The sequence below is a fragment of the Ursus americanus genome, chromosome 28 (assembly GCF_024610735.1).
Source record: "Ursus americanus isolate L20-20 chromosome 28, mUrsAme1.1.p, whole genome shotgun sequence".
Classification (NCBI taxonomy): domain Eukaryota; kingdom Metazoa; phylum Chordata; class Mammalia; order Carnivora; family Ursidae; genus Ursus; species Ursus americanus.
In genome coordinates, this window is record NC_142154.1 from 1287110 (window position 1) to 1310802 (window position 23693).

General features: G+C 57.6%; 1 protein-coding gene across 1 annotated transcript in view; it reads right to left on the bottom strand.

The window, feature by feature from the left end:
- Nucleotides 1-23693, bottom strand: part of BCL2A1 (BCL2 related protein A1) — a 55059-nt gene that overhangs the window by 3175 nt on the left and 28191 nt on the right. The window contains exon 2 of the mRNA XM_045813160.2: nucleotides 4360-4950. Within this exon, the coding sequence (XP_045669116.2) occupies nucleotides 4360-4776 (417 nt within the window). The 5' untranslated portion in view covers nucleotides 4777-4950. The remainder of the gene's footprint in view (nucleotides 1-4359; nucleotides 4951-23693) is intronic.

A 23693-nucleotide genomic window follows, 5' to 3' on the forward strand; every position in this document is an offset into this window, starting at 1 on the left:
TGACGTAGGGTGTTGGGCAGTGGAGTCGAGGGTGATGCCCAAGGTCAGAGAGTGTTCCGGAAGGACCCGCGGGGACGCTCGAGTTCTGTCTCACCTCACTTCATGAAATGATCTTACATCTCAAGTTAACATTCAAGAGAAGCACCGGAAGAATCTGGCCCCGAAATCTAATCCAAGGGTGTGAGGGACTCCTGGAGATTCTGTCACTCACGACGAGCTCTTTGTGCCACCGGGACACGGAGTCACTCACGTACGCGTCTCTACGCGTCCTTTTGTGCAGACCACAGAGCAAGAGGGTCATAAAACAGCAGCAGCAGGCACACGAGAATGACTTGTCTTCACTCTTCCTTGGAAAGTACCAGCTTTCAAAGGGGCTTTCTATGCGCGTGATTTTCAGAATTACGTGTGTAAACCTCTTGAAACTCCCCGCGTACGCTTCACAGTTGTATGGTATCTGACACTGTACAAGGCCCCCTTACAGAACGTCTTCAGCCTTTTAACTCCCCTCTAGGGTAGCTGTTCTTGTCTTCCTTACGTGTTACGTACGTAAGGTAGTTACATATGTCTTGTGTCGTTCTGTGAGGTTCCTGCCCTGACTCAGCGTCACAGCTCTGGTGCTGAGCAACAGCAGGATTCAGCTCTCAGCTCCCATGTTAGTCCATCCAGTCGTTCTGTCAGCCCGTATTTGTGGGGTGCCTTCTGTGCCGTAGGCCCTCTGCCGAGCAGGGGAGGGACCATGGGGCGCTGAGCAGACGCGACGCGTCCTGTTCCCGTGTCACGCTGAGGGCTGAGTGGCCTTTCCACTCCGCTGGCACAGACGCTGGGGGAGAGGGCGCGCACGGCCAGGCTCGGTGGGACAGGAAGCCGGGGGGGGGGGGTGGCCAGCGGTTCCTCTGGGGCACGTCCTCACGGCTGTTAAGGACCACCCTCTACTCACGAACGCTGGAGCCAGCTGAAAAGGTGGCAGCAGCTCTCCTCTCAGACCTGCCGGGGGCCCTCCGCTTGCAGCCCTTCACACTGGCAGAGGGCGGGAGGAGGGACTGTGCACGTGGCAGAGGAAGAGAGAGAGGTGAGAAGCCCCCGATGAATAAGACGAGAAGGGAGAGAGGAAGGGAGGGAGGGGAGAAGGGGAAAGAAAGTCACTCACGCTGGTAAGCATGAGAAGGAACACATGGTGAGTGGACCGGTCGCACTACTGATACACTGGTCTTCCTTCTTCCCTCGGGGCCTCTGGTTTCCCTGGGCACTACTGTCTAATTGTAGGGCGCATAGCTTAGGAAGACCAAGTGTGGTTAACCAAGGATGTCCGCAGTACAACCACTACTAATAACCGTAATCCTAAACTTGATACATACTTGCGGAAGCTGTTCTAGGAGCTTCGCATACATGAGTGACTGATTCCATCCAGACAGCAGCCCTAGCCATAGATGGCACTATTGCCCCATTTTACAGACGAGGACCCGAGGCTCGGAGAAGTTTGCTAACTTGTTCACCTCCCAGGGGCACGAGGTGCTGGCACCTGGAATCCAGCCCAGGTCCGTCTGCTTCACAGCCACTGCTCGTAACGTCTGTGCTGCCTCACACAGCGCCTTCTTGACCCAAAGTTCTCATGCTTGAAACTGCATTAAATTAGATATTCTCTGGTCGCATGCCAATTATGCTCTTCCCGCCTTGCATCACAGCCGTGCACTTCTAACTGGGAGCCACTGACAACAAATCTGGGTGGCAGACAGGACAATGGACCTATGCTTCCAGATCTGTCATTTCTGAGCGATTTTCACCGATCTGTAAATTTAGACTCTACAAGAGCAGGCATGTGACTGTGCCATTTGCCCCGAGGTGAACCCTTCCTGTGTCAAGTGCACTCGCTCGAGCAGATGCGTCAGCATCTCTGGGAGAAAGGGCTCACATGGCCGTGCTAGTGTATGCTGACTCAGACCCGCACAGCCACTCCTTCACCGACCACGGAAATGCCACGTCCGAGACCTAAGCTCTTCAGGTGTAAAAGTCAGGTGCTCCCAGGCCTCCTAAACCGAAGGACCCCGTGAAGGCTGAGCGTGCGTGTGGGCACACGTGTGAATCTGTGTGTCACTCACACCTGGGCCACCCCGGGAAGACGAGTCCACGTCTGGAAATTCTCAGAGACAATCCCACACTCCCCACTGAAGACGAGTTCCACGAGCTCTTAGACTGTGTCGTTGAGAAGTTGAGTTTTTAAGAAGCAGTTACCACTGTGAGTGTGACGAGCACCATGTGAGGCAGCGGGGCACAGTCCGCCTGATGGGGGGCTGCGTGGCTCTGCAGGCTAGCACACAGGCCCCTGCACAAGACAAGCGTGGCCTTCAGTGGAAACCTCCACCCGTGGCCAGCAGACCTTCCCACAGCTGACCGGAGGGGAGCTGGGCCCACCACCCCCAGGCTTCGTCCAGCTCCACATCCATGCGAGTCAGGGAGAACAGACGCCCCATCACGACACGGGAAGGGGATGATGGGGGGGACAACACCTAAAACACGACCCCATCGAGTGTTAGAACATTTATAATAACCAGGGGCGCCCGGCTGGCTCGGACGGACAGAGGAGCGTGCGGACTCTTGACCTTGGGGTCGTGAGTTCGAGTCCCAAGTTGGGTATGGAATTTACTAAAAAATAAAATCTTTAAAAAATAAATACGAAATAAAAATAAAACATTTATAATAAGGGAAGGCAGCTATAGTTTTAAAAGACAGTTAACATCCCAGAGGATATCTGCCACATATATAAAAATGTATTTTATATATAAAAATAATATATATAAGTATATTTTTTCATATATAAAAATATGGGAAAATAAAAACATACAAGAAAGAATTGCTACAAATCTATGAGAAAAACACAAAAAGTAGGAAAATGGGCAAAGACTATAAATAGGCAATTCCCCGAGTCCGAATTGTGTGTGGTCAGTAAAGGTGTGGACAGGTGCTCAACCTCATCGGCAACTGAGGGAGAAGGAACTAAAACAAGAGAAGTTGGATAGATTCTCCCAACCCTGTGCAGTGGGGAAATGAGGACAGGTCGGCAGGTGTGGGGGCAACGTTGCAGAGCCTCTCTGGAAGGCGAGGACCTGGTACGTTGAGAAAGGGACCCAGCAATTCCATCTCCCACAGCGGGGCATGAACGGACATGCTCGGGGAAGTGCTGTTTGTGGTGGCAAAGTGGAAATAACCCAGAGCTCCATTAGCCAGAGCCGGCCAGACCCTTGAGAGCATCTACGGACAAGAGTGTATATGTAGGATTCTTTTTTTTTTCCATAGGACTCTTTGAAATATTATATTTTCTTTCTTTTTTTTTTTTTTTAAGAGAGGGAAAGAGAGAGAGAGAAACAGGTGGGGGGAGGGGCTGAGGGAGAGGGAATCCCAAGCAGGCTCCACACTCATTGCTGAGCCCGACATGGGGCTCCATCCCACGACCCTGAGATCATGATCTGAGCCGAAATCAAAAGTCAGACACTTAACCGACTGAGCCACCCAGGCGCCCCCAAAAAATACTATGTATGTTTTCTATTTCCTATGGATATATTCAATAGGCAAGATTTGCACGTAACATGATTGATAACAGTCATAGCTCCCCTCTAGGGAGAGAAGAGGGCTAGGCTTGGGGGTGGGAGGGAGAGGATCCATGGAGACACGAGCGCTTCAAAAAAGTCAGTGTTAAGCGTGTTGGGTCTAAAGACAAGCAGGACCGCCCGGCTGTGAAAAGCCCCTTCTCAGTGACTTCTGACACAGCCCTCTCCACCTCCCACTTTGGGCTTTTTGAGGCTTTAATAATAAAGTGAATTGTTGTTTGGAAATTCCCCAGTAAAGTTTCTTGCTGGTGGTACAGCACATTACTTTTTTATCAACAGGCTTTAACAGCTAAAATTTGCTGTATTAGAAAACCGAAAAAATATCAGTTTGTAAACAATGAACTTGCAAAGACAGTACCTGAGTTTTGCAACATAGTAACAACCCAAATACAACAGCATCTCACACCAGCTCTTTGTTTACTAAACCTACGTCGTCATGACAACCTGGCCAGAGCCCATGCCCACCCGGGCTCCCATGCTGACGCGCGGGCAGTGCACTGGGGAGGTGCCGCGTGGCTCCCTGAATCTCAGCCCCATCGTTGACACTGTTAGGAATAAAAACGGCTAGCACATGTATCTTCCAACTACAGAGCTCTGATTCCCTGGAAATGAGCCAGAAATGTCTTCTTGTTTTAAAAATGAGAAACTTTAAAAATAAGCCACCCAAAGAAAATAGTGGGTTTTTAACAACTAGCAAGAAACTGTCCATCTCTACGTCAAAGGTAAGAGCAGTGAAGAAGGCTCCCATCGTACGTACCCAGCCTCCGTTCTGCCTTATCCACTCTCTCATGTTTGTCGTGATGAACTCCGCCACGAAGTAAGAAATCCTAGAAGCGTCCACATCCGGGGAGATTCGCTCTTGGAGGAGTTTCTTGGTGAGAATCCCTTCGAACGCAAATATGGTCACAATTCTTCCCCAGTTAATGATGCCGTCTTCAAATTCCTTTTCCATGACCTGATTGAATATGGTTCTGGCGGAGTCGACGGACACCACATCGAAACTGTCCAGGCATGGTTTCAAGTTCTTTTCCACCTCCCCCTGCACGGAGGAGGCCACGTCCCGCAGCACCTGGGACGCCCTGCTCGGGGCTGAGCCCGGCTGCGGGATCTGCAGGACGTGCTTCACGTAGTCCTGGGCCAGCGTCAGGGTGTACCCGAACTCGCAGTCTGTCATCTTCCACCCGCCCCGCCGGCCAGCCTGCCGTCTGCTCCGCCACCAGCAGCCGAGGCCAAATGAGGCGAGCGCCGGCGGGGCTGGGGCGGTGACTCATGGGACGCGCGGAGGCCGGTGGAATTTCTGTGTGCATCACTGGACCGGTCCTTCCTCCTCGTCACTCTCGGGCGTGGGCTGTGTGTGAAAGAGAAAGTTGAAAACGTGGAAGAGGAAAATGGTTCAACGAGAGGCCACTTCCTCAAACTGTCAGTGATTAACTCGGGGACTTCAGGGCTGAAGGCAGGACACAGAGAAACCAGAACCAGCCCCCCTCCCGCGGCGGGGGGAGGGCGGTGGGCGGCCCGTGAGCACATCGGGCCGGTCCGCACACAGATATGTGCAGAGTGCCATCCGACCCCGCAGTGCCACTTTTAAGAACTGAAGGCAGTCCCACACGCTCACACACGAGCGGTCACGGCAGCGTTATTCAGTCGCCGAAAGGTAGAAACAGCGCAAAGCCTGGTCGGCAGAGACCCGGCTACCGCGGGCCTGCACGGCTCCTGGGCTGCAGGAGGAAGCGGGCCAGCCAGGGAGGGGTGCCGAGGCCCGGGGGGAACATGCAGCAGGAGCTGTGCGTGTTAGCTCTGAGCCAGCCCACGGAGACCCGCAGACGGCTGGCGCCAGGGGCCGGGGCAGGGGCCTGCTCTTACTAGGAGCTGGTTTTACTGGGGATGAAATGTGTCGGAGCCGCACGGAGGCGGTGGTGGCACGCCACTGTCCCTATACCAGACTCCGAGAATCACTCACGTTGCGATGGGTGATTTTACGTTCTGTGAATGTCACCTGCAGAAAAGGCAGTGGCCCAGCTGAGCTGGGCTAGTGACAACAGGGGATGGAGCTCAGCCGGGGGTGAGGAGGCGGGTGGGGAGCCCCAGAGCCTCACTCAGGGACGCTGCCCTGGGCCCTGCAGCCTTAAGCTGGGGGGGGGGGGGAGCACCTTCTCCGGCCTTCACCTCCCCATGTACCCTGGAACTTCTGACCCACAGAAAACAAACCCTTCCTTGGCATTCTCGAATCATGTCTGAATCAGAAACACGGGCACCAGAACGGCTCAGAGTCACATGCACAGGTCCCTCGTCCCTTGCTCGCCGTGTGCCCCGCGGCTGTGATGAGACCACATGGACACCCTCGGGGGCTAAGTGAGGTGAGCCCAGAGCCAGAGCCTGGAGCAGGGCCTGGGCCGCCTCCACGCCGTCCTCCCCTCGGGCCTGACAATGAGCCCCAGCCCCTCTCAGGGCATCACTCGGTGAGCACGGTGTGAGGTGAGGGCGAGTCTGTGGTTCACAGAGCGCGGGCAGACGCGGACTTGGCGAAGGGCTGGCTAAGAGGAGCGTTGGCAACGCCAGGCCGGACGGCAGGTCTCCCCGGCAGGGCGCTGGCGGCAGGGCGGGAGGTCCACATCCCCGGCCACAGCTACGGAGCCAGCCTTGCTAACAGACGGGACGGGCTGGGAGCCCCGCAGGGGTGAATCCACGCTCTCTCCAGCCACGTATGGAGTGACTTGGATTCCGTCATTCAGTGTCCACGACTACGAACAGGAAACACAATTCGCGTACAAGGTGCGTTTCTGAGCCCGCACACGAGGACCAGAGGGGGAGGGAGCACCCTGGGGTTTGTGGTGGCCCTGGAGACGCCCGTCAGGCCTCCCGCTTCAGGAACGCCACGACAGAGAGCCCTGCGGCTGCGCCCTGAGTACCCCCCGCCCCCCGCAGTGGGGCCACACTTCCCACCACGGCCCGTCAACGGCTGAGCAAGGCAGCGGCCGCACGGAGACCGGCCTACAGGTCAGCCTCCTTGGGAGGGCAGCTGGGGTTCCATGACTCGCTAGCAGCGCTGGGGACGCTTTCTGACACTGGGCCACAGCTCTCCCTACAGCCCTCCCTCCGCCACCCACGGGGGTCCTCCGTGCTCCCAGCCTCTCCCCCTGCCTCTCCCTGCTCCCAGCGAGTCTCTGAAACACCTGACCCCCCCGATGCTGGAGTCCTGAACTGGCAGGGGGCCCACACGGAACACAGGAGTGCACTGCACACATGCGCTGGGGCCTCTGTCCCCAGGGAGAGTCCTCCCAGGCCCGCTCTGGCGACGTCTGCTTGCCTGTAGGAGCACGGAGACAACAGCAGGCGCCTTCTTGCCTCGGACACCGATGGGCATCAGAAGAACCAGGGATGGGATGTTTTAATCCTCTCCCCAGTGGCGATGAGCCTTCCCGGAGAAATGGTGTAAGCATGTGGCTTCAAAGCTGTAATTGGGCACTCCACAGTCAGGGGACACGGTTCTCTCTTGCTAGGGCCCGAGCCTGCCCCTGGGGGAGGCTATCCTGGATCTGGGAATAAATGAGGGGGACTTCTCTTCACAACTCCCGCCAAGCACATTTAGGCCTCTATCTTCCTGGTCTGGATCCACAATGGTGTTGCTGTAGAAACTCTTAAATATTGTAGTCTGCTGTAATTTATTTCAGAGTTTCCAGTCACTTTTCAAGAATAGGTGGCAGAGAGAAAGACAAAGTCTTTACCAAAAAGAATGATCTCTTTGTATGAAAAGTGCAGTGACTGAAGGGGTGTGTGGTGGGGGGAGGGGGTGTGTGGGACAGGGACACGGGGCCGGCCACGCACAGGTTGTGAGCATGGGGCAGGGGCTCGCGACCGGCCACGGCCCAGGTGTGAACACAAAGGAAGGTGTCCTTTCTCAGTGTCACCACGGCTGGGTCTGCATTCACCACGGGCCAGCGTTCAGGACGTTTCCCCATCCCGAGCTGCTCTGTGCACATAGGGAATTCTGTACGCAATTAGGGCTCCACCCCGATACACTCGGAGGGTGTCAACCCGAGCGGATGGGGTCTGGAACCATCCGTGGACAGTGTTCGGGGCTCGAGATACAAACGTCTGCCCCTAGAGAACTTTCTGTCTAGGAGACACGGTGCCGTATCAGAGGCAGACAAAGAAACTGCAGGGGGGTAATCAGAGGCAGTGTCTGCAGTGTAGCTTCCAGTACGGGGGCCCCTCCTGGAGCCCCTCCTGAGGCCACGCACAATGCGGAGGTGCCGGGAGAGGACAGATGACTTCCTAAATCTGTCCGCGCCACACGTACAGCACCCGTGGCCTGACCAAGGTTTTCCCTGTATGCATCCTGTCCAGAAGCTTCTACTGAAGAAGCAGGAGGCTTGGCCAGGGCTGAGGGAAGTGCCAGTGTTTGAGAAAAACGACCGGAACAGTGTGAGTCGTCTTAATGAACCGCCTGTCCCGTTTGCGCGGTGGGTGAGGCTGCGCTATGGCCAGCATGACCACATTCCTGCACGTGGATGACCTCACACCTACTCGTTGTGTTCACGTGAGTCTGCACATCCGTCCACGGATGGTCCACTTATCTATTACGTTCCACCAAAGCAGCCCCCGAATCTCGGTGGCCTGAGCAACATATTTGCTCCTGGACGTGGGAGGCGGGCAGGGCTCGAGCGCGGGGACTGCTCTCTGCTCCTCGATACCTGGGCTGCAGGCTCGGGCTTGTCCTACGTGGGCTCCCCAGCTCAGATGTCCCACATGGTGGCTCCAGGTCCCAAGAGCAGGTGTTCGGCGACAGATGCAGACCTACGAAGGGCCTTTCCTAACCCAGCCGAGAGCTCAGAGGGCACGGTTTCTACCCTCCGGTACCGGTACCACAAGCCCGCGGCAGTTCACGGAGGGAAAGCACACACCGCTTTTATTGAGAAGATGAGTGTCAGAGAAGCTGCAGCCAGGCCTTACGTAGGCTCTCAGACTGCCGCCGCAGGCCACACACACTCGTACCAGCTGCTCAGTGCGAGCCTCGCACCCCGAGGGGCGGTGGGGCAGAGAGGCCGCTCTAAGGCTGGAGGGACCCGGGACATGCTTGGGAGCCATCCTGCCCAGCTGTGCTCCCACCAGGCTACCGCAGGGCTGAGAACCCTTTGGAGACAAGAGCGCCTGGAGAGGAGCTCCTCTTACCCCCCTCCCGACAGTGGGGAGCTCAGTGGGTCCTTCGTCCCCCTCCTGCTCCAGCACAGTTCAGTGGGGAACGGAGTGGGGGGCCTGAAACTCCCTGGCTGCTGAGCGGCCGGGCGAATCCAAGCTCCAGGACCAGGGTCCCAGGTGTGTGACCTCACAGAGAGGCTGCTGAGGTCAACTTCTCTTTTTCCCAGAGGCGGAACTTGGGTGGGAAACTGCTGGGCTTTTCGGTGCTTCGCAGGAGGCCGCTCAGGGGAACCCCCAGCCCCAGCTTACTCTGGCTGTGGCTGCTTCCCCTTCCAAGGCCGTGGCCAGGGCAGACCGTCCACAGACAGTGGGCTTCAGTGGTGACACCATGGGACACAACGGGGAGTGGGATATGCACGAGAGGATGCCTGCGCGCCCCCTGTCCTCTCCTGCGGTCCACTGGGGCCAAGCCTCAACAGTCAGGACACAACGTAGGCAAGTCCACTCCCGTCGGGAAAAGCCGGTGACCAGTGTGACACGGCTCCTGGTGGGAGCTTGGTTTCCATCCAAGAAGACTAATTTCCAGGAAATCCTAGGAGCAAAATAAGCAGGTGGGATTCCCCCCAAGTCTCCTGCTGTACTTGGGAGCGAGGCCTCAGTGGGTTCGGGAGGGAGACCGTCATTCTGACACAAGCCTGAGAGGCAGGGAGGGAAGAAGGGGTGTCGACAGATGCGGCTTAGTTTTAACTAAGGTTGCAGAGGCCACGGGGGGGATGGAGGAGGAGAGAGGGGGGAAAGCCAGGGGGAAGTTAAAATTATGAATGGTCCCACATGAGACAGAATGCCTGAGTCCCCCCTGGAACGCCGTGCTAGTTTGTCCCTCACGCCTGTACTGCAGCTGCTCACTCCGACCGGCCTCCTTACCCTCTGAATCTCATCTGATACCCGCTGCCCACCCTGTTCACAGCTCAGGACCCTCCAAGGGCTTCCTGTGGCCTAAGACGAGGAGCCCAACTCCTAAAGGGACCTTGTGCTCTGGCTTGACCTCCTTAGTCAACTAACTTCACTGCACTCCAGCCCCTGCCCTGAGCGTGGGGCGCTGTCCTGGCTCCCTGCCTGTGGCTCAGCAACCCCATCTTCAGGGCCCACTGCAGCGAAGCCTCCCGACCCCCCGCCAGGACGAATCCATGCGCGTGCGCCCCCACCGGCCGTGCACAACAGCGTGTCTCCCGGCAGGTCTCCTACAGCGGCGTGTGTGCCTGTGCTGGGCTCTGGGCGGGCAGCTCCCCCAGGAAAAGGGCTGTCCCGCTCACCGGGGATCCTTCCAGAGGGCGCCCGCAGTGCCGGGCGCACGCGGCGCACCCTGGATGCTGACTGGGCTCTGCTCCTACCTTTGCACTGCCGAGTATTTGACAAATGACCTGGATCACAATCGGACTGAGTGTGTGGCTGAAGCTAGATTAGTTCCTCTGTACACCTTTACTCAGCAACGCGAGAAAGCACATTGTTCTTTTCTTTCCCCAAATGTCAGCTTGGGGGAAGTACAAGAGAAAAGCCTATTTGAATGGGACCTTCAAGTGATTTTGGCAGAAGGGCTCGGACTTTCCCTGCCCTACACGGAATGGCAGGACCTACAGCACAGATGAAGGAAGCAGAAGTGTGTGCGGTGATAGCGAACGAAACCGGGCCCCCTTCCCCCTCCCCCGTGAGGGCGGCTCTCCGTGGCAAGGATTCAGAATGCCCCAAAGAGCAAAGTACAGCCAGCCAGCAGCCGCTCACTTGGCGGGATGCCCCACAGACCTCACAGCGCACCTGCTACAGGCCTTGCCCCACGCTGCGTCCAGGGGCCTGTGTCGGGAGCGCCGAGCTCACCGTGTAACGGAGCCTCACAAACCACCAGGAACTTCAGCTGTTGGACGCCAGGAACCATAGGCCACTCGGCCAGGCTGGGGGCCGGGGCTCAGAGAGGAGGCTCCTGCCGGCCCAGCGCACCCACCTGAACACACCCAGGTGGGAGCACGGAGATGCTTTCCGGCAAAGCTGAATCCCAAACTCAAAGCCACGAGGAGAGAAGACCACACTGGGGCTCGCCGCAGCTGGGGAACTCTGAGTGCACTGAGAAGGAAGAGGGAGCCTGGGAGGGTTTAGGCGGGAGAGTGACGTGGTCAGATCCGCACTCTGGGAAGGTGAGCCGGACAGGACCCCCTCTACAGTCCCAACGACGGAGGACACAGGGATAACAAAGATTTTTAATCAATGTTATTGAGTTATAATTTCCAAATATAAAAATCCATCCACTTAAAGGGCCCACTTCACGCATTCAGACAAGTGTCTGAACACCCCTGTCAACGTATGAAGCATTTCGAGCACCCCAAAACGTTTCTGCGTGCCCCTTTCTCTCAGTCCCATCACCCTCCCAGCCACAGGCAACGGTCTACTGGACAAAGGATTCATGTTTCCTAAAATCATCAACAGGAAACCAACCACGCACACTCTTGTCCCTTCCGTTGCTCCGCTCAGTGGTCTCGAGTCTCGTGTGCTGCTGAGCAGATGGACACGTGGCTCCTTTTGTTGCCAAGCAGCTCTCCCGTTGCTGGATATACCACGATGTGTCGTCCAGTCTCCTCCTGACAGCTTCTGGCCGTTACGAGTGAAGCTGCGAGAAACTTTCCCATACAGATTTCTTTAGTGAACCTACGTGCCCATTCCTCCTAGGAAGACATCTGGGAGTAGGACTGTGGGTCCTATGAGAAGTGGCTTATTTTGTTTTTTTTATTTTTTTTAAGAAGAAGCTCCACTTCATCAGAAACCGCCACAGTGAGGGGCGCCTGGGTGCCTCAGTCATTAAGTGTCTGCTTTCGGCTCAGGTCATGATCTCAGGGTCCTGGGATCGAGTCCCACGTCGGACTCCCTGCTCAGTGGGGAGCCTGCTTCTCCCTCTGCCTCTGCCCCTGCTTGTGCTCACTGTCTCTCTGTCTCTGACAAATAAATAAACCTAAAAAAAAGGAAAGAAGAAGAAACTGATCCAGCGTTTTCCGAAGCGACTGCGCCGCAGTCCCTGAGGCCCGGGCCTCCCGCCTCCTTGCCGGCATTTGGTGTGGCTCGTCTTTTTCACGTTACCATCTCGGTGGCTGTGGAGTGACGTCTCATTGTGGTTTCAATGTGTGCCTTCACGACTAATAACACTGAGCGCCTCTTTGTGTGTTCGTTGGCCATTTGTGTATCTTCTTTCCGTGAAGCATCCGTTCAAAGCTTGTGTCCATTTCCTAAAAACTCGAGTTATTCTTTTTACCGAGTTGAGCCGTTCTTTATGGGTTCTGGAAACTCACAGCAGCGTGTGAGGCCCAGCTGACGCGGCCTGAGCCAGGGTCACAGAGGGGCCGATGAGGGGCAGCCTTGCAGGATTGGCTGGAGGACAGGGGCCCATCGGTGGCTCAGAAGGGGCGACGGGGAAAACTAGAAGAGCACATGTGCCCATTCGAGGCCTGAAGAGTCTGTGACGGTGAGGCTCGGACAAGAAGCTGTCCCCGCCGTCCCAGGTCACATTCACTGCACAATCAACTCCCCCCAAAGCCGGCGCAATGCTCTGCTCGTCACTCAGCCGCACGCCCACCGCTTTAGGGCATGCGGGGCAGACCGGTGAGCCGATTCTGCGTCCATGCCAGGTCCGCGGTCAGCTGGGACAGCTCTGCTCCCCTCGTCTCTCTCTGGGGGGACAGTGGCCTAGGTCAGCCTCCTCCTGGCAAGGCTGAAGCACAAGGGTGTGAGCCCAACACGGAAACTCGCCTCAAGCCCCCCAGTGGGAGGGGAGTGAGTATCTGCCTAATAATCCAGACTGCGATGCCCACTATGCGGAGAGCCTCCCTGGGTAAAGAAAGGGTGGATCTTTCCTGACCTGGTTTTGTAGAATCATGTTTTCTTCTGTCGGCCAGCACTTTCCCTCCTTTCTGAGAAATCTTCCACCCCGCAGCCCCAATCGCATGGTTCCATCTGGAGGTACGAGGTCTGCCACGAACCCTCCTGACCCCTGAATTCAGCTGACAGATCTAGGGGTTGGCCTCTGACCTTAGCAGAGCCAACTAGAGCCCCGCCGCCCCCGGGCTTGAAGTCTTGAGACACTGAGGATGATGGAGCCCTCGCCAGCACGCAGGGTCTGGAGACAGCGTCCCAGGGCTGCAGGGGCTGCGTCGCTTTGGAGAGGAAGTGGGCAAAAATGAAGGAAACCCACACGCGGAGAGAGGGTCCTCGTTGCCCGGAAGCCCATGGATGCAGCTGCTCCATCCCGTGCGTAGGTGCCTAAGACGCCTCCGAGGCTTCTCACACACTCTTCTCAAAGTTAGATCTTGTGGCTCCTGACTAACGGGCTTCAAGCAAACGTGTCTCCCCATCACGGTGCCATCAGGAGAACTCAGGCGTTGGCTTTACCGAGAACATTCTCGAGAGAAGTCAGGAGACAAGTTCCCTGAGAAAGAGACGTGGTTTGCGCAGTAGAGCACGGTGAGTGCTGCTGGCCCGAGCTGGACGCGCAGCGGGCGTTTCTCCCTCCCCTGCGTGGGGTGGTCATCCCCTGACCTCTGTTGTTCTGGGCGAGGGGACTGCACGTTCCGGGGGAACAAGTCCACGTGGTCCGGGCAGGACCGTCTTGGCAGCCCCTGCCCAGCAAAGCCACTGGGTCCTTCCCGGCCTGCCCCACACAGCTCCCGAGGTCATCCGCACAATCGCCAGACCAGCAAACTCCGCCCTCACCTGGATCCTTCCCACCCACAAGATGAACGTCTGGGAATTCCTTTCATCTCAAAAAACAAGAAAAGAAAAAAAAAAAAAAAAAACTACGTCCCCTTGACGCCCACCTACCCGTATTCACCTCCACATTTTTCTGCTCCTCCAAAGACTTTTCTATACTTTCTGTCCCCATTCCTTCCCACCCCACTTTCCCTTGAACCCACTCCAATTAGTTTATCCTCACCGCTCCACCAAAACTGTCCTTGTCCAGACATGACCTTCTGAACTCCAGCCAGTGGGGAGGTGGGGGACGTCAGAGAAACTTCCGGACTCTGTCTCTGACTCCCGCCCCTGCAGATATGGCAGGTGTGCCCGTGGTTGATCTAAACGTGCGGAACGTGTGTGTATCTCCAGCATGCCCTTCCCTGAGCCCTAGACTCGTAGGGCCACCTGCCTGCCTGGCCTCTGCAGCCAGATATGGAACGGGCATCTCAGACTTAACACGTCCAAACTGAACTTTCTATTTCCCAAGTGCCCCCCCCCTCCCCCAGTGTCCCCATCTCAGGAAATGGCAGCACCCTCCACCAAGCCCAGAGCCAGGGGCCATGCCTGTCCTCTCTGTTTCTCGATTACTCCACGTCCACCCAACGGCATGTCCGGACCACTCTGCCTCCAAGCCGTGTCCCCAACCCGACCGCTTCTCTCTGAGCCCCACACCCGTCACCTGCTGCCTGAAAATGCACGGCCCCCCAACTCAGCTTCTCAGGACCGCCAGTCCCCTCCACTTACTCTGCCCACACCCTGCTCACTGCTGTCACCCGAACACCGGCCGTGGCAGGCCACCTGAGTCCCTTGCAGGGGCTTGGCCGGGCGGGCGAGGAGCGAGACCAAGGGGGTCCTCCAACAGCGTTCCAAGTCCATTAAAACCACAGCAGCTGCCATGGCGTGGAAGAGGCGCCACTCCCGAGGGACGTTGCGGCTGTGGCGCCTGAATCCCACCCGCGCCACGCCACGTGCCACAGCGCCCAGAAAGCTGGGCTCCCTCCTGGACACTCGAGAAGGTAGTGCTCTCCGGGGACAGTCGGCACCGGAACGTCTCTAGGAGAGTCTGCAGGCCTGGCGGAGGGCGGAGAAGCTACTCAGGGAGGGCGGGCCTGGCCTCTGTGGCAGTGGAGGGGACCTCGCCGTGCTTTCCCGCTGAGCCCCGCGGCAGAGGGGAGCGGCTCCTGCCCTCGCGCTTTCCAGCCGGGATGAGGTTCGCACTGCGGCCTGGCCCGCCTCGTTTACCTGCTTTACAAACCCTCGGAGTCAACAGTAGATGAAATAATCATCGGGGCCTGTGAGTTAGAACAAGAGTTCCTGACCGAGGCCGGGCCTGCGGGTTTCCCGGGATGAGCCACACGTCCGGGAGGCTGCCGTGGACTCTGCAGCAGACAGACTCACACTGGAACCGGCTTTGACGCGGGTTTTGGTGCAGGAAGTCCACTCGACTTTTGTGTGTGTGTAGGTGAGATGAAGCGGACAGCACGTGACATTTACCATCTGACCATTTGTAACTGTGCAGCTCGCGGCGTTGAGCTCACTCACACTGCTAGGCATCCACCCCCACCATCCACCTCCAGAATGTTCTCATCCTCCTGGACAGGAACCCCGGGCCGCACAGGGAGATCTCCCCCCGCACCCCTTGCGCCCCCCTGCCGCCCCCAGGCCCTGGCCACCAGCATGGTACTTCCTGTCCCCATGACCGGGACTGCCCCTAATACCCCTCCTGTAAGTGGAACCATGGTGGGTCTCACCCAGCGCACCGTCCTCAAGCTCCATCCTGTCACCCGGGTCAGAATCTCTTTCCTTTTTAAGGCTAAACAAGAATTCATCATGTGCACAGGCCACATTTCCTTTACCCACTCGCTGGTCAACGGACGTTGGGCTTGCCTCCACCTGCTGGCCGCCGCGAATAGAGCCGCCGTGAACTTGAGTGTGCGAGTCCCTGCTCTCCTCCTGCACACGCACGCCAGAGCGGAGCGGCTGGGTCACACCCAGCTGACTTTGAGAAGAACACCCCGCTGCAAGGGACGACGCTCTGGACAGGAGGGAGGAAGAGCGGACAGCCGGTAAGGTCTCACCCCAGCAAATAATCGGAGACGTGCTTGCACCTTGCTGACTCCTCCCCGTGCACTCACACACACACTCACTCCCATGCACAGTTGCACGCTCACCCGCGCACACGCCCGCAGAACACACTCACGCTCACACACACGCACACACATACACTCGCGCACGCACAGCTACCGTACATGTGCTGGAAGCCAGGCCCTGCCTCCACTGTGACAGGAAAACCCCCGTGACAGGCGCCTCCGAGGGCGCCCGCGCGTCCTGGTGCCGCCCGGGGCAGGAGCACACAGCAGGCAAATGCCAGATTGTCTGGAAGCTCTGGGAGCGGAGGTGTGGGCTGTGTGGGCCTTTCACAGCTCTCTGAGTTTTGGTGACTTTTCTGTAACCGTTGTATCAACGACCTTGGTTGTGAGGGGGAGACCCCAGCGCATCTGATGGCCCCTCACACCGAGAAGGAGGTTCCCGACGACCGCGGGGCAGACGCCCACCTCAGTCAGGGCCTGGCTCCGCTCGCCCCCTTCACGCGAGGGCCCGAGCCCGGAGCTGCCTCCTGCCGCTGGCTCTGCTCACGGCCCAGGACACTTGGAAGGCCACACACCCGGGACGTAGAGCACACGCGGACGTGGTAGCTTGCGGGACGATGTGGGCAGGGCTGGCCTGGCGGTCTCAGTCCCCGGAGAGGGTCCTCGCTTTACCCCACATGTCTCCCAGCCCCTCAAGACGCACTGCCATCAGGCTGTAGGCCCCGCCTGCGTCCCTCGCTCTGCCTGCGTCACCTGCAGCCACACCAGGAAGAGGTCCCCGCGTGGAGGGGAAGTCCCTGCGCCCTGGCCTGAGTCAGGACTCTCCTCCGTGTCGGCAGTGACCGGATCTTTAAAGGACACCAGATTTCCACGCTTCACAAAGCCACCGTCTTTGTGGTTCCTCCCCTTCGGTGGAGACCGCAGCTGACGCTTGGGGACCAGGCTGGAGCGCATCCCAGCTCCCAGCAGGGATACGGCGCGGCAGATGGAGAGGCCCCAGGGCTGGAGAACACGTTCCGTGACCCGGACGCGGGTTCTGGCTCCCACTGACTTCGCGCCCTCTGCCTTTGGGAATTTCCCGTAGGCTTGACCATCATGATACCCGCCGTTCTCAACGGTGGCCCCACACGCGGGCGTCTTGCAAAGTGGACAGCTCCGTGTCACTGCAAGCTGCTTCCCCACGCTCTGAGGGCTTCGGGATCGTTCCCCCTTCTCAGCCGGCTGCGCTGCCGCGCTCAGGGCTCCTCACGGCCCACGGCGGAAGAGTCCGGGCCCTGGGAGATCCGCGGCCCAGTTTCCAGCCAGGCTCAAAATCAGGCTTCCTGGACCCATTTTCCTGTCTGGGCCTCCACCTTTCCACCTGTAACCTAAAAAAAAAATGGACCAGGGGCGCCTGGGGGGCTCAGTCAGTTGAGCGACCGCCTTCGGCTCAGGCCATGATCCCAGGACCCGGCCCGGGCCTCCGCTCAGCAGGGAGCCTGCTGCTCCCTCTGCTTCTGTTTGTGCTCTCTCACGATAGCTCACTCCCTCTCTCAAGTAAAGAAATAAATAAAAATCTAAAAAAATGGACCAGAGTGTTTCTACATTTTCTCCCACTCCCCAAATTCTTTGATCCTCATCTGAGATCTTCGCAGGGCTCACTAGTCTCCTGAAATAAACGAGGGCTGCTTCCCTAGCAAGAGGAGCGCGGCTGCGAGGACGACGGAGCCAGACGAGCAAATGGAGGCCGCGACGGGACGAGGGGCACGGGGCCGGCCACGCCGCCCCATCTTGCACGTACTAAAATTCTTCTGTGGTAAAAACGGTTTCGTTTTAAGAATAGAAGCTCCAAGAGTGCCTGGGGGCTCAGAGAAGCGCCTGCCTTCGGCTCAGGTCACGATCCCGGGGTCCTGAGATCGAGTCCCGTTTTGGGCTCCCTGCTCAGCGGGGGTCTGCTTCTCCCTCTGCTGCTCCCCCTGCTTGTGCTCTCTCGCCCTCTCAAATATAAATAGAATCTTTAAAAAAATGAAATAAAAAACAAAAAGACCAGAAAGTGTGTTCGTGACCTTGTTTCCAGGGCCCTTGAGAAGCAGCCGTTCTAATAAAGGTGACTTCCGAAGGAAACTCCCCTCCTCTGTCACCCTTGAAGCCCCCACCTCCACCCGGGGGCCTCAGACGGCTTCACCGGCCCCACCGCTCCGGCATTAGATGAGCTCGGAAGGACGGGGGTTCCCAGAATCTTCTATTCCCACTTCCCATTTCTCAAGTCATTTGAGCTAACACATATGTGAGGAGAAATGTCACAGGGCAAAACTCAAACTCTCAGGGCTTGAAGGGGGGAAAGCCCCGTTCCCGGAGCTGAGCCCGTTTCGGGACCGTGGTCCAGGTATGGAGGAGTGAGTGGTCAGAGGGGCATCCCCCTATCTCATGATGGACTGTGGTCCTCTAGCCCTCTGGACGCACTGAGGAAGTGCAGTGGTTTGGAGGCTCGCCGGGGAGCTGCTCGCAATGCAGGCCCACCTGCCCAGGGTGCCCTCAGCCAGAGGGACCTTGGGGCCAACTGGATGGACACAGGCGCAGCTCTCCAGGGGAGATGCCTGACCGCTTCTCCAGGAGTAGAGGGGCTGACAGGGTTACAGGGACTCAGACTCACCCCCAAACAGAGCGGGGCATCCCAGCCCCCCACCCTCTCTGGCCCTGTCCCCTCCCCCTCCCGCCAGCCCAGCCAGGGCGGCAAGGCCCAGCCCTCCGGCGCCTGCCCACACCGGTGACCATGCATCTACCCTGAGGGGCTGACCAGGTCTTCACAGCCGGCACAGGGGCCCCAGGAGGGCCACCTCCCAACCACATGACTGCTGGCGGGCTGCCTGGCCTTCCCAGGCTCTCCAGATGGCTCGCGCGGGCAGAAAGGCCTCTGGGGTCCGTGGCAGCCAAAGTGCCAGCTCGGGTTTTATCACATTTCCCCAACTGTGTGTCTGAAGCAAAACAGCCAAGCACTCCGGCCTGAAGATGGGGGTTTTTAACCGGCCCAGGAAGAGGGCACCCGTCCCCGGAGAAGGACCGCATGCCTACCGCGAGCCTCGCGCCTCACACAGGGACTTGCACAGAGCCGGGTGCTGGTGGCAGAGAAAATCAGACCAGCCCCGGCCCCGGGGAGTCCCCAGGCTGGAATAAGCAGCAACGGGACAGACAGAGAAGCCGTCGTGAAACAACACAGACAGCAGGACGCATCCAGGAGGAACCTAAGGTGGTAGGAGGCCGTTTGAGGGGAAAACGCGTATTTACAGAACATCTCCTCTGTGCCAGGAATTGTGCTGCAAACCTCACCTCACCCGAAACTCCGTGTCACGGAGGAGGAGTCTGCCGCCCAGGATGCGACGGGTCACACACCACACAGCAGAGCCGGGATTAAACTCCAGGACTGTCTCACTCCCAAACACATCCAGGAGATGCTGCTTGGACATCTTTACAGTTCCCACGTGGACAGCAGCCAACGCAAGCATGTGTTAGGTCTGTTCTGTTCACGGTGACGCACAGGCGGGGTATCAGTGTCGCTGACCTGGGGTCGCTGGGGTCACTGGGGCTCCAGCACCTGGGCTGGCCAGCAGTCACACCAGGAAAATACCCAGAGCCTCCTCAGAGTGCCACCTAGTGCTCCCGCGTGGGATGGCAGCCGAGGCAGGAAGCACAGCCAGGAGCCCTTCCTCCCAGGGCCGCGGTCAGGGTGGCTGCTGCTGCAGTGGCCAGCACCCACGTGGCCCGGGGGGGCTCCACACTCTGCCAGCTGAGTGCCTGCATCTGCTGTGTGTGCGGCCCACGACCTTCGCACCCGAGGGAATTCCTGGTCTGGGACAGCCTCTCCCGAAGCACCGGTGTCCAGCAGGGAATCCGTGGCCCTCTAGTCGTGCACCGCAGTGAGGGGGAGAGCCGTGATGCTGTGCGCCGCGTGCTGACAGAGGGAACGCAGGGTGCGCTGGAAAGCCTCTGACATGCCAGCCTGTGCAGGAATTGACCAGGAGAGACCATCTGGCAGAGAGCTGGGCTGGGGGTGCAGAACCGGTGCTGGGGGGCTGCAGTGTAGAGCCCAGCAGCCAGAGAAACCGAGGCAGGAGGTGGGCAGAGGCCAGATCGTAAAGGGTCTCATGCCACGCATCAAGAGGAGACCTTACCCGTGGACGGGGGGCTTGAAGCAAGGTGCCTGTCAGATCTGCATTCTAGAAAGAACGTTCCAGGAACAGGGGGGAGTGTGGACGGGAGAAGACCGGCAGTGATGGAAGCTGGTGAGGATGCTTTTGTGGCCCAGGAAGACAGGTCCGGGACCTAAGCCCAGGCAGAGATCACAGGGATGGAGAGGAGAAGGTGGACAAGAGGAGTCAGGAAGCAGAACCACAGCGGTCCGTGGCAAGGGCCTGAGGACATTGGAGGGCCACACGGGTCAGGACACGCGCGCTGCGGCAGGTTTGGTGGGGAGGATGAGCTCTGCCTGGGGCACAGTGAGGGGGGCAGGTGGACCAGACACTCGAGGGGGTGGTCCAGCGGGTCTGCAGCTCAGGAGAGACATTGCAGCTGGACATCAGGACACAAAGATTTGGGGTCATTAACGTACTTATAACTCCTGGAAGACGCCGCAGTCACCCAGAAAGAAGGGGGCGTGTGGGACTAGATAGGAGGAAGGGGCAATACTCGGGGGAGCCCTGACACGGTCTGTGAGCTGGCTGGAGTAGACCCCATGCACACGACTAAGGAGGAGGGCCAAGGAGGAAGGAAACCCAGGTACGCGTGAAGTCACACTCCCGAGGGCACCTGGGGGCTTTCCAAAGGACACCCAGACACCGCTCCAGCAGAATCCCGGGTTCATGCACCCTCTTCAGGAAGGTTCTCCTTCCCCTCCTGCCTGCACCCCTGGCCCCAACATGGCGGTGCGTTTCCCCCAGGGCATGCAAACCCCCCAGCGTTAGCAAAGCCCCACTCACAGTGTTGGGGTCTCTGCCGAGAACATGCTGGGAAGAAATCAGGTAACCGGTCCATAAACTGTTCAAGCAATCCTGATGACAGGGGCGCCTGGGTGGCTCAGTCGGTGAAGTGTCTGTGTTCGGCTCGGGTCATGATGCTAGGGTCCCCGGATCGAGTCCCGCGTCGGGCTCCCAGCTCAGCGGGGAGCCTGCTTCTCCCTCCCCCTGCCACCCCCCCGCTCGTGCTCATGTACACAGTCTCTCTGTCAAAATAAATAAATAAAATCCTTAAATAAAAGCAATTCTGATGACAGATCACCATGTGATTTTGGCAGATGACTAACTGAATGGCATTTACATACCTAAAATCCTCTCCTTCCTACCTCCTTAAATAATAACGAAATGTTTCTCAGTGCTGACAGTCATAAAGACATAAACTAAACGGCAAACTGGTGCAGAAGCCTCGCAGAAAGAAATATTCATCCGCGGATATAGAAACAAAGAGATGAAAGTTTTTAAAGCCGTATTTAATGAAGAGATGCATTTCCAACGGGAGTGTACACTTTGACGCAGACCCACAACTCGCTCGTGCTAGTCTGTGTGCTAGGAATCGTAACGACACTTTGACGCAGACCCACAACTCGCTCGCGCTAGTCCGTGTGCTAGGAATCGTAACGACACTTTGACGCAGACCCACAACTCGCTCGCGCTAGTCCGTGTGCTAGGAATCGTAACGACACTTTTACGCAGACCCACAACTCGCTCGTGCTAGTCTGTGTGCTAGGAATCGTAACGACACTTTTACGCAGACCCACAACTCGCTCGTGCTAGTCTGTGTGCTAGGAATCGTAACGACACTTTGACGCAGACCCACAACTCGCTCGTGCTAGTCTGTGTGCTAGGAATCATAATGACACTTTGACGCAGACCCACAACTCGCTCGCGCTAGTCTGTGTGCTAGGAATCGTAACGACACTTTTACGCAGACCCACAACTCGCTCGTGCTAGTCTGTGTGCTAGGAATCGTAACGACACTTTTACGCAGACCCACAACTCGCTCGTGCTAGTCTGTGTGCTAGGAATCGTAATGACACTTTTATACAGACCCACAACTTGCTCGCGCTAGTGTATGTACTAGGAATCGTAATGACACTTTTACGCAGACCCACAACACGCTCGTGCTAGTCTGTGTGCTAGGAATCGTAACGACACTTTTACACAGACCCACAACACACTCGTGCTAGTCTGTGTGCTAGGAATCGTAACGACACTTTTACACAGACCCACAACACGCTCGTGCTAGTTTGTGTGCTAGGAATCGTAACGACAACATCCAAAAGAAGTCTTTGACACTTTGAGTCTCATGAGAAATTCGAACGTTGAGCATCTCTGTTTTTCCTGCTGCTCTCAGCTGGAGGGTCTCGGGCAGAAGCCAGGCCGGGAGCAAGGGCCGTCCACGCGAAGCGCACAGGCAGGCAGGCGAGTGGCCCGGAACAGGGCCCCGGGCAGGAGGAGGTCAAGCAGAGCAGCGTGGTGAGGCACCGGGGTTCAGATGGAGCACGAGAAACAGGCTAAGCGTGTGGCACCCCCAGAGGAGAAACATCCCCCCGGGAACTGAATCAGACGTGTGGACGTTTGCCACGGTGCAAGTGGAGACAATCCCAGAATGCTGAGGGTTGGACCAGCTCCCCACCTCTGCCCCCATTTCACAGAAGGGGAAGCTGAGGCCCGGAGAGGCAGACGCAAGCTGGAGACAGACACCCCCGTGTCCCGCCTCAGAGGCACCGCTCCGAACAGGGCTGCCATCTCCTGCCTGGCTTTAAACCCGCCTGACCGATGAGGGAGGAGATACAGTGCGGTCTGTGAGCGGTCAGCAACAGCCCTGGCATGTTGGACACACCGGCCTGGTTCGCTCCAGCTCAGCCAGCAGCTCAGGGTGACCCGGGCAAGGTGTTCCTCCTCTCGGCCTCTGGGCTTGCTCAGTGGGAAGTGGTGATCCGCTAGACCCACAGCCTGCAGGCACTCGGTCTCTACAGAGGTGCCCTGGGGACCCCACGGGGACGGGGGCAGCTAAGGGATGGAGCTCTCTGCTTCCCCCAACACCCCACCTCCTTCAAGCACCTCTGCTTGGACGGGCCTCATGGGGTGGGTTCCATGAAAGAGTTCATTTGAAAAAAGTGTTTTGTTGGCTTAAAAAAATAAATAAGTAAAGCCCGCTATGGAACTTAGTGACCTGTCAGGCCTTCCTGTTCTGCTGTGTTACGCTCCTCTTGCAGGAATCGTTCATTGAGTTCACGAAGCCTTTCCTGAACACATACTACACAACCACAGTCCCTACAAACATAAAGAGAACCGCAACGTGTCCCTCTCCTCAATGGGCCCAAAACCTGGCAAGGCAGACGGTATGAGAAGGGATGATTATACAGGTCACCAGGTGGGGAAGGATTTTAAAGAGGAGGCGGCATTTGAGCTGGGCTTTGCAGACCGTATAGGAGTTCGAGCTCCACATCCAGCGAGGATGCACTAAGTGACTGAGACCGGCCCTTCCGTCGGCGCCAGCCAGCACACCAGCTCGGCGGCAGCAGAGAGGGCAGAAGGTGTAAACACGACTGGGCCCAGAGACAAGACAGGGAGGCAAGCGGGGAGTCTAAGCATTTGGGGCTGTCTCTCCCCCGGCCGCGTTTACTGATTCCGCGCGGGACAGCCGAGAGGCGCGGACGGATGGTGCTGCACACCCAGCATGTGAGGCTGGGCCCCAGGAGCTCCCAGTCGGTTCAGTATTTTTAAAGTTATTCAGCGTATTCTCCAAAAGAACATAATAAAAACAGCCATCATGGGATCAAGTCAATAATGCAGAAAAACTTTGGATAAAATGCAATATCCAGTCTGGATTTTTTAAAAAATAAATCAAGGGGGCGCCAGGGTGGCTCAGTTACGCGTCCGATTCTGGATTTCGGCGCAGGGCATGATCTCAGGGTCGTGGGATCGAGCCCCGAGACGGGGAGCCTGCTTGCGACTCTCTCCCTCCTCTCCCTCTGCTCCTTCCCAACAATAAAAAAAATGCTTAAAGAAAGCACACGAATAACAGAAGAGAACTTCCCGATCTAATACACCGCGACGCGGGGCGCGCACGCCGACAACAGCCGCCTCTAGTCCGGGCCATG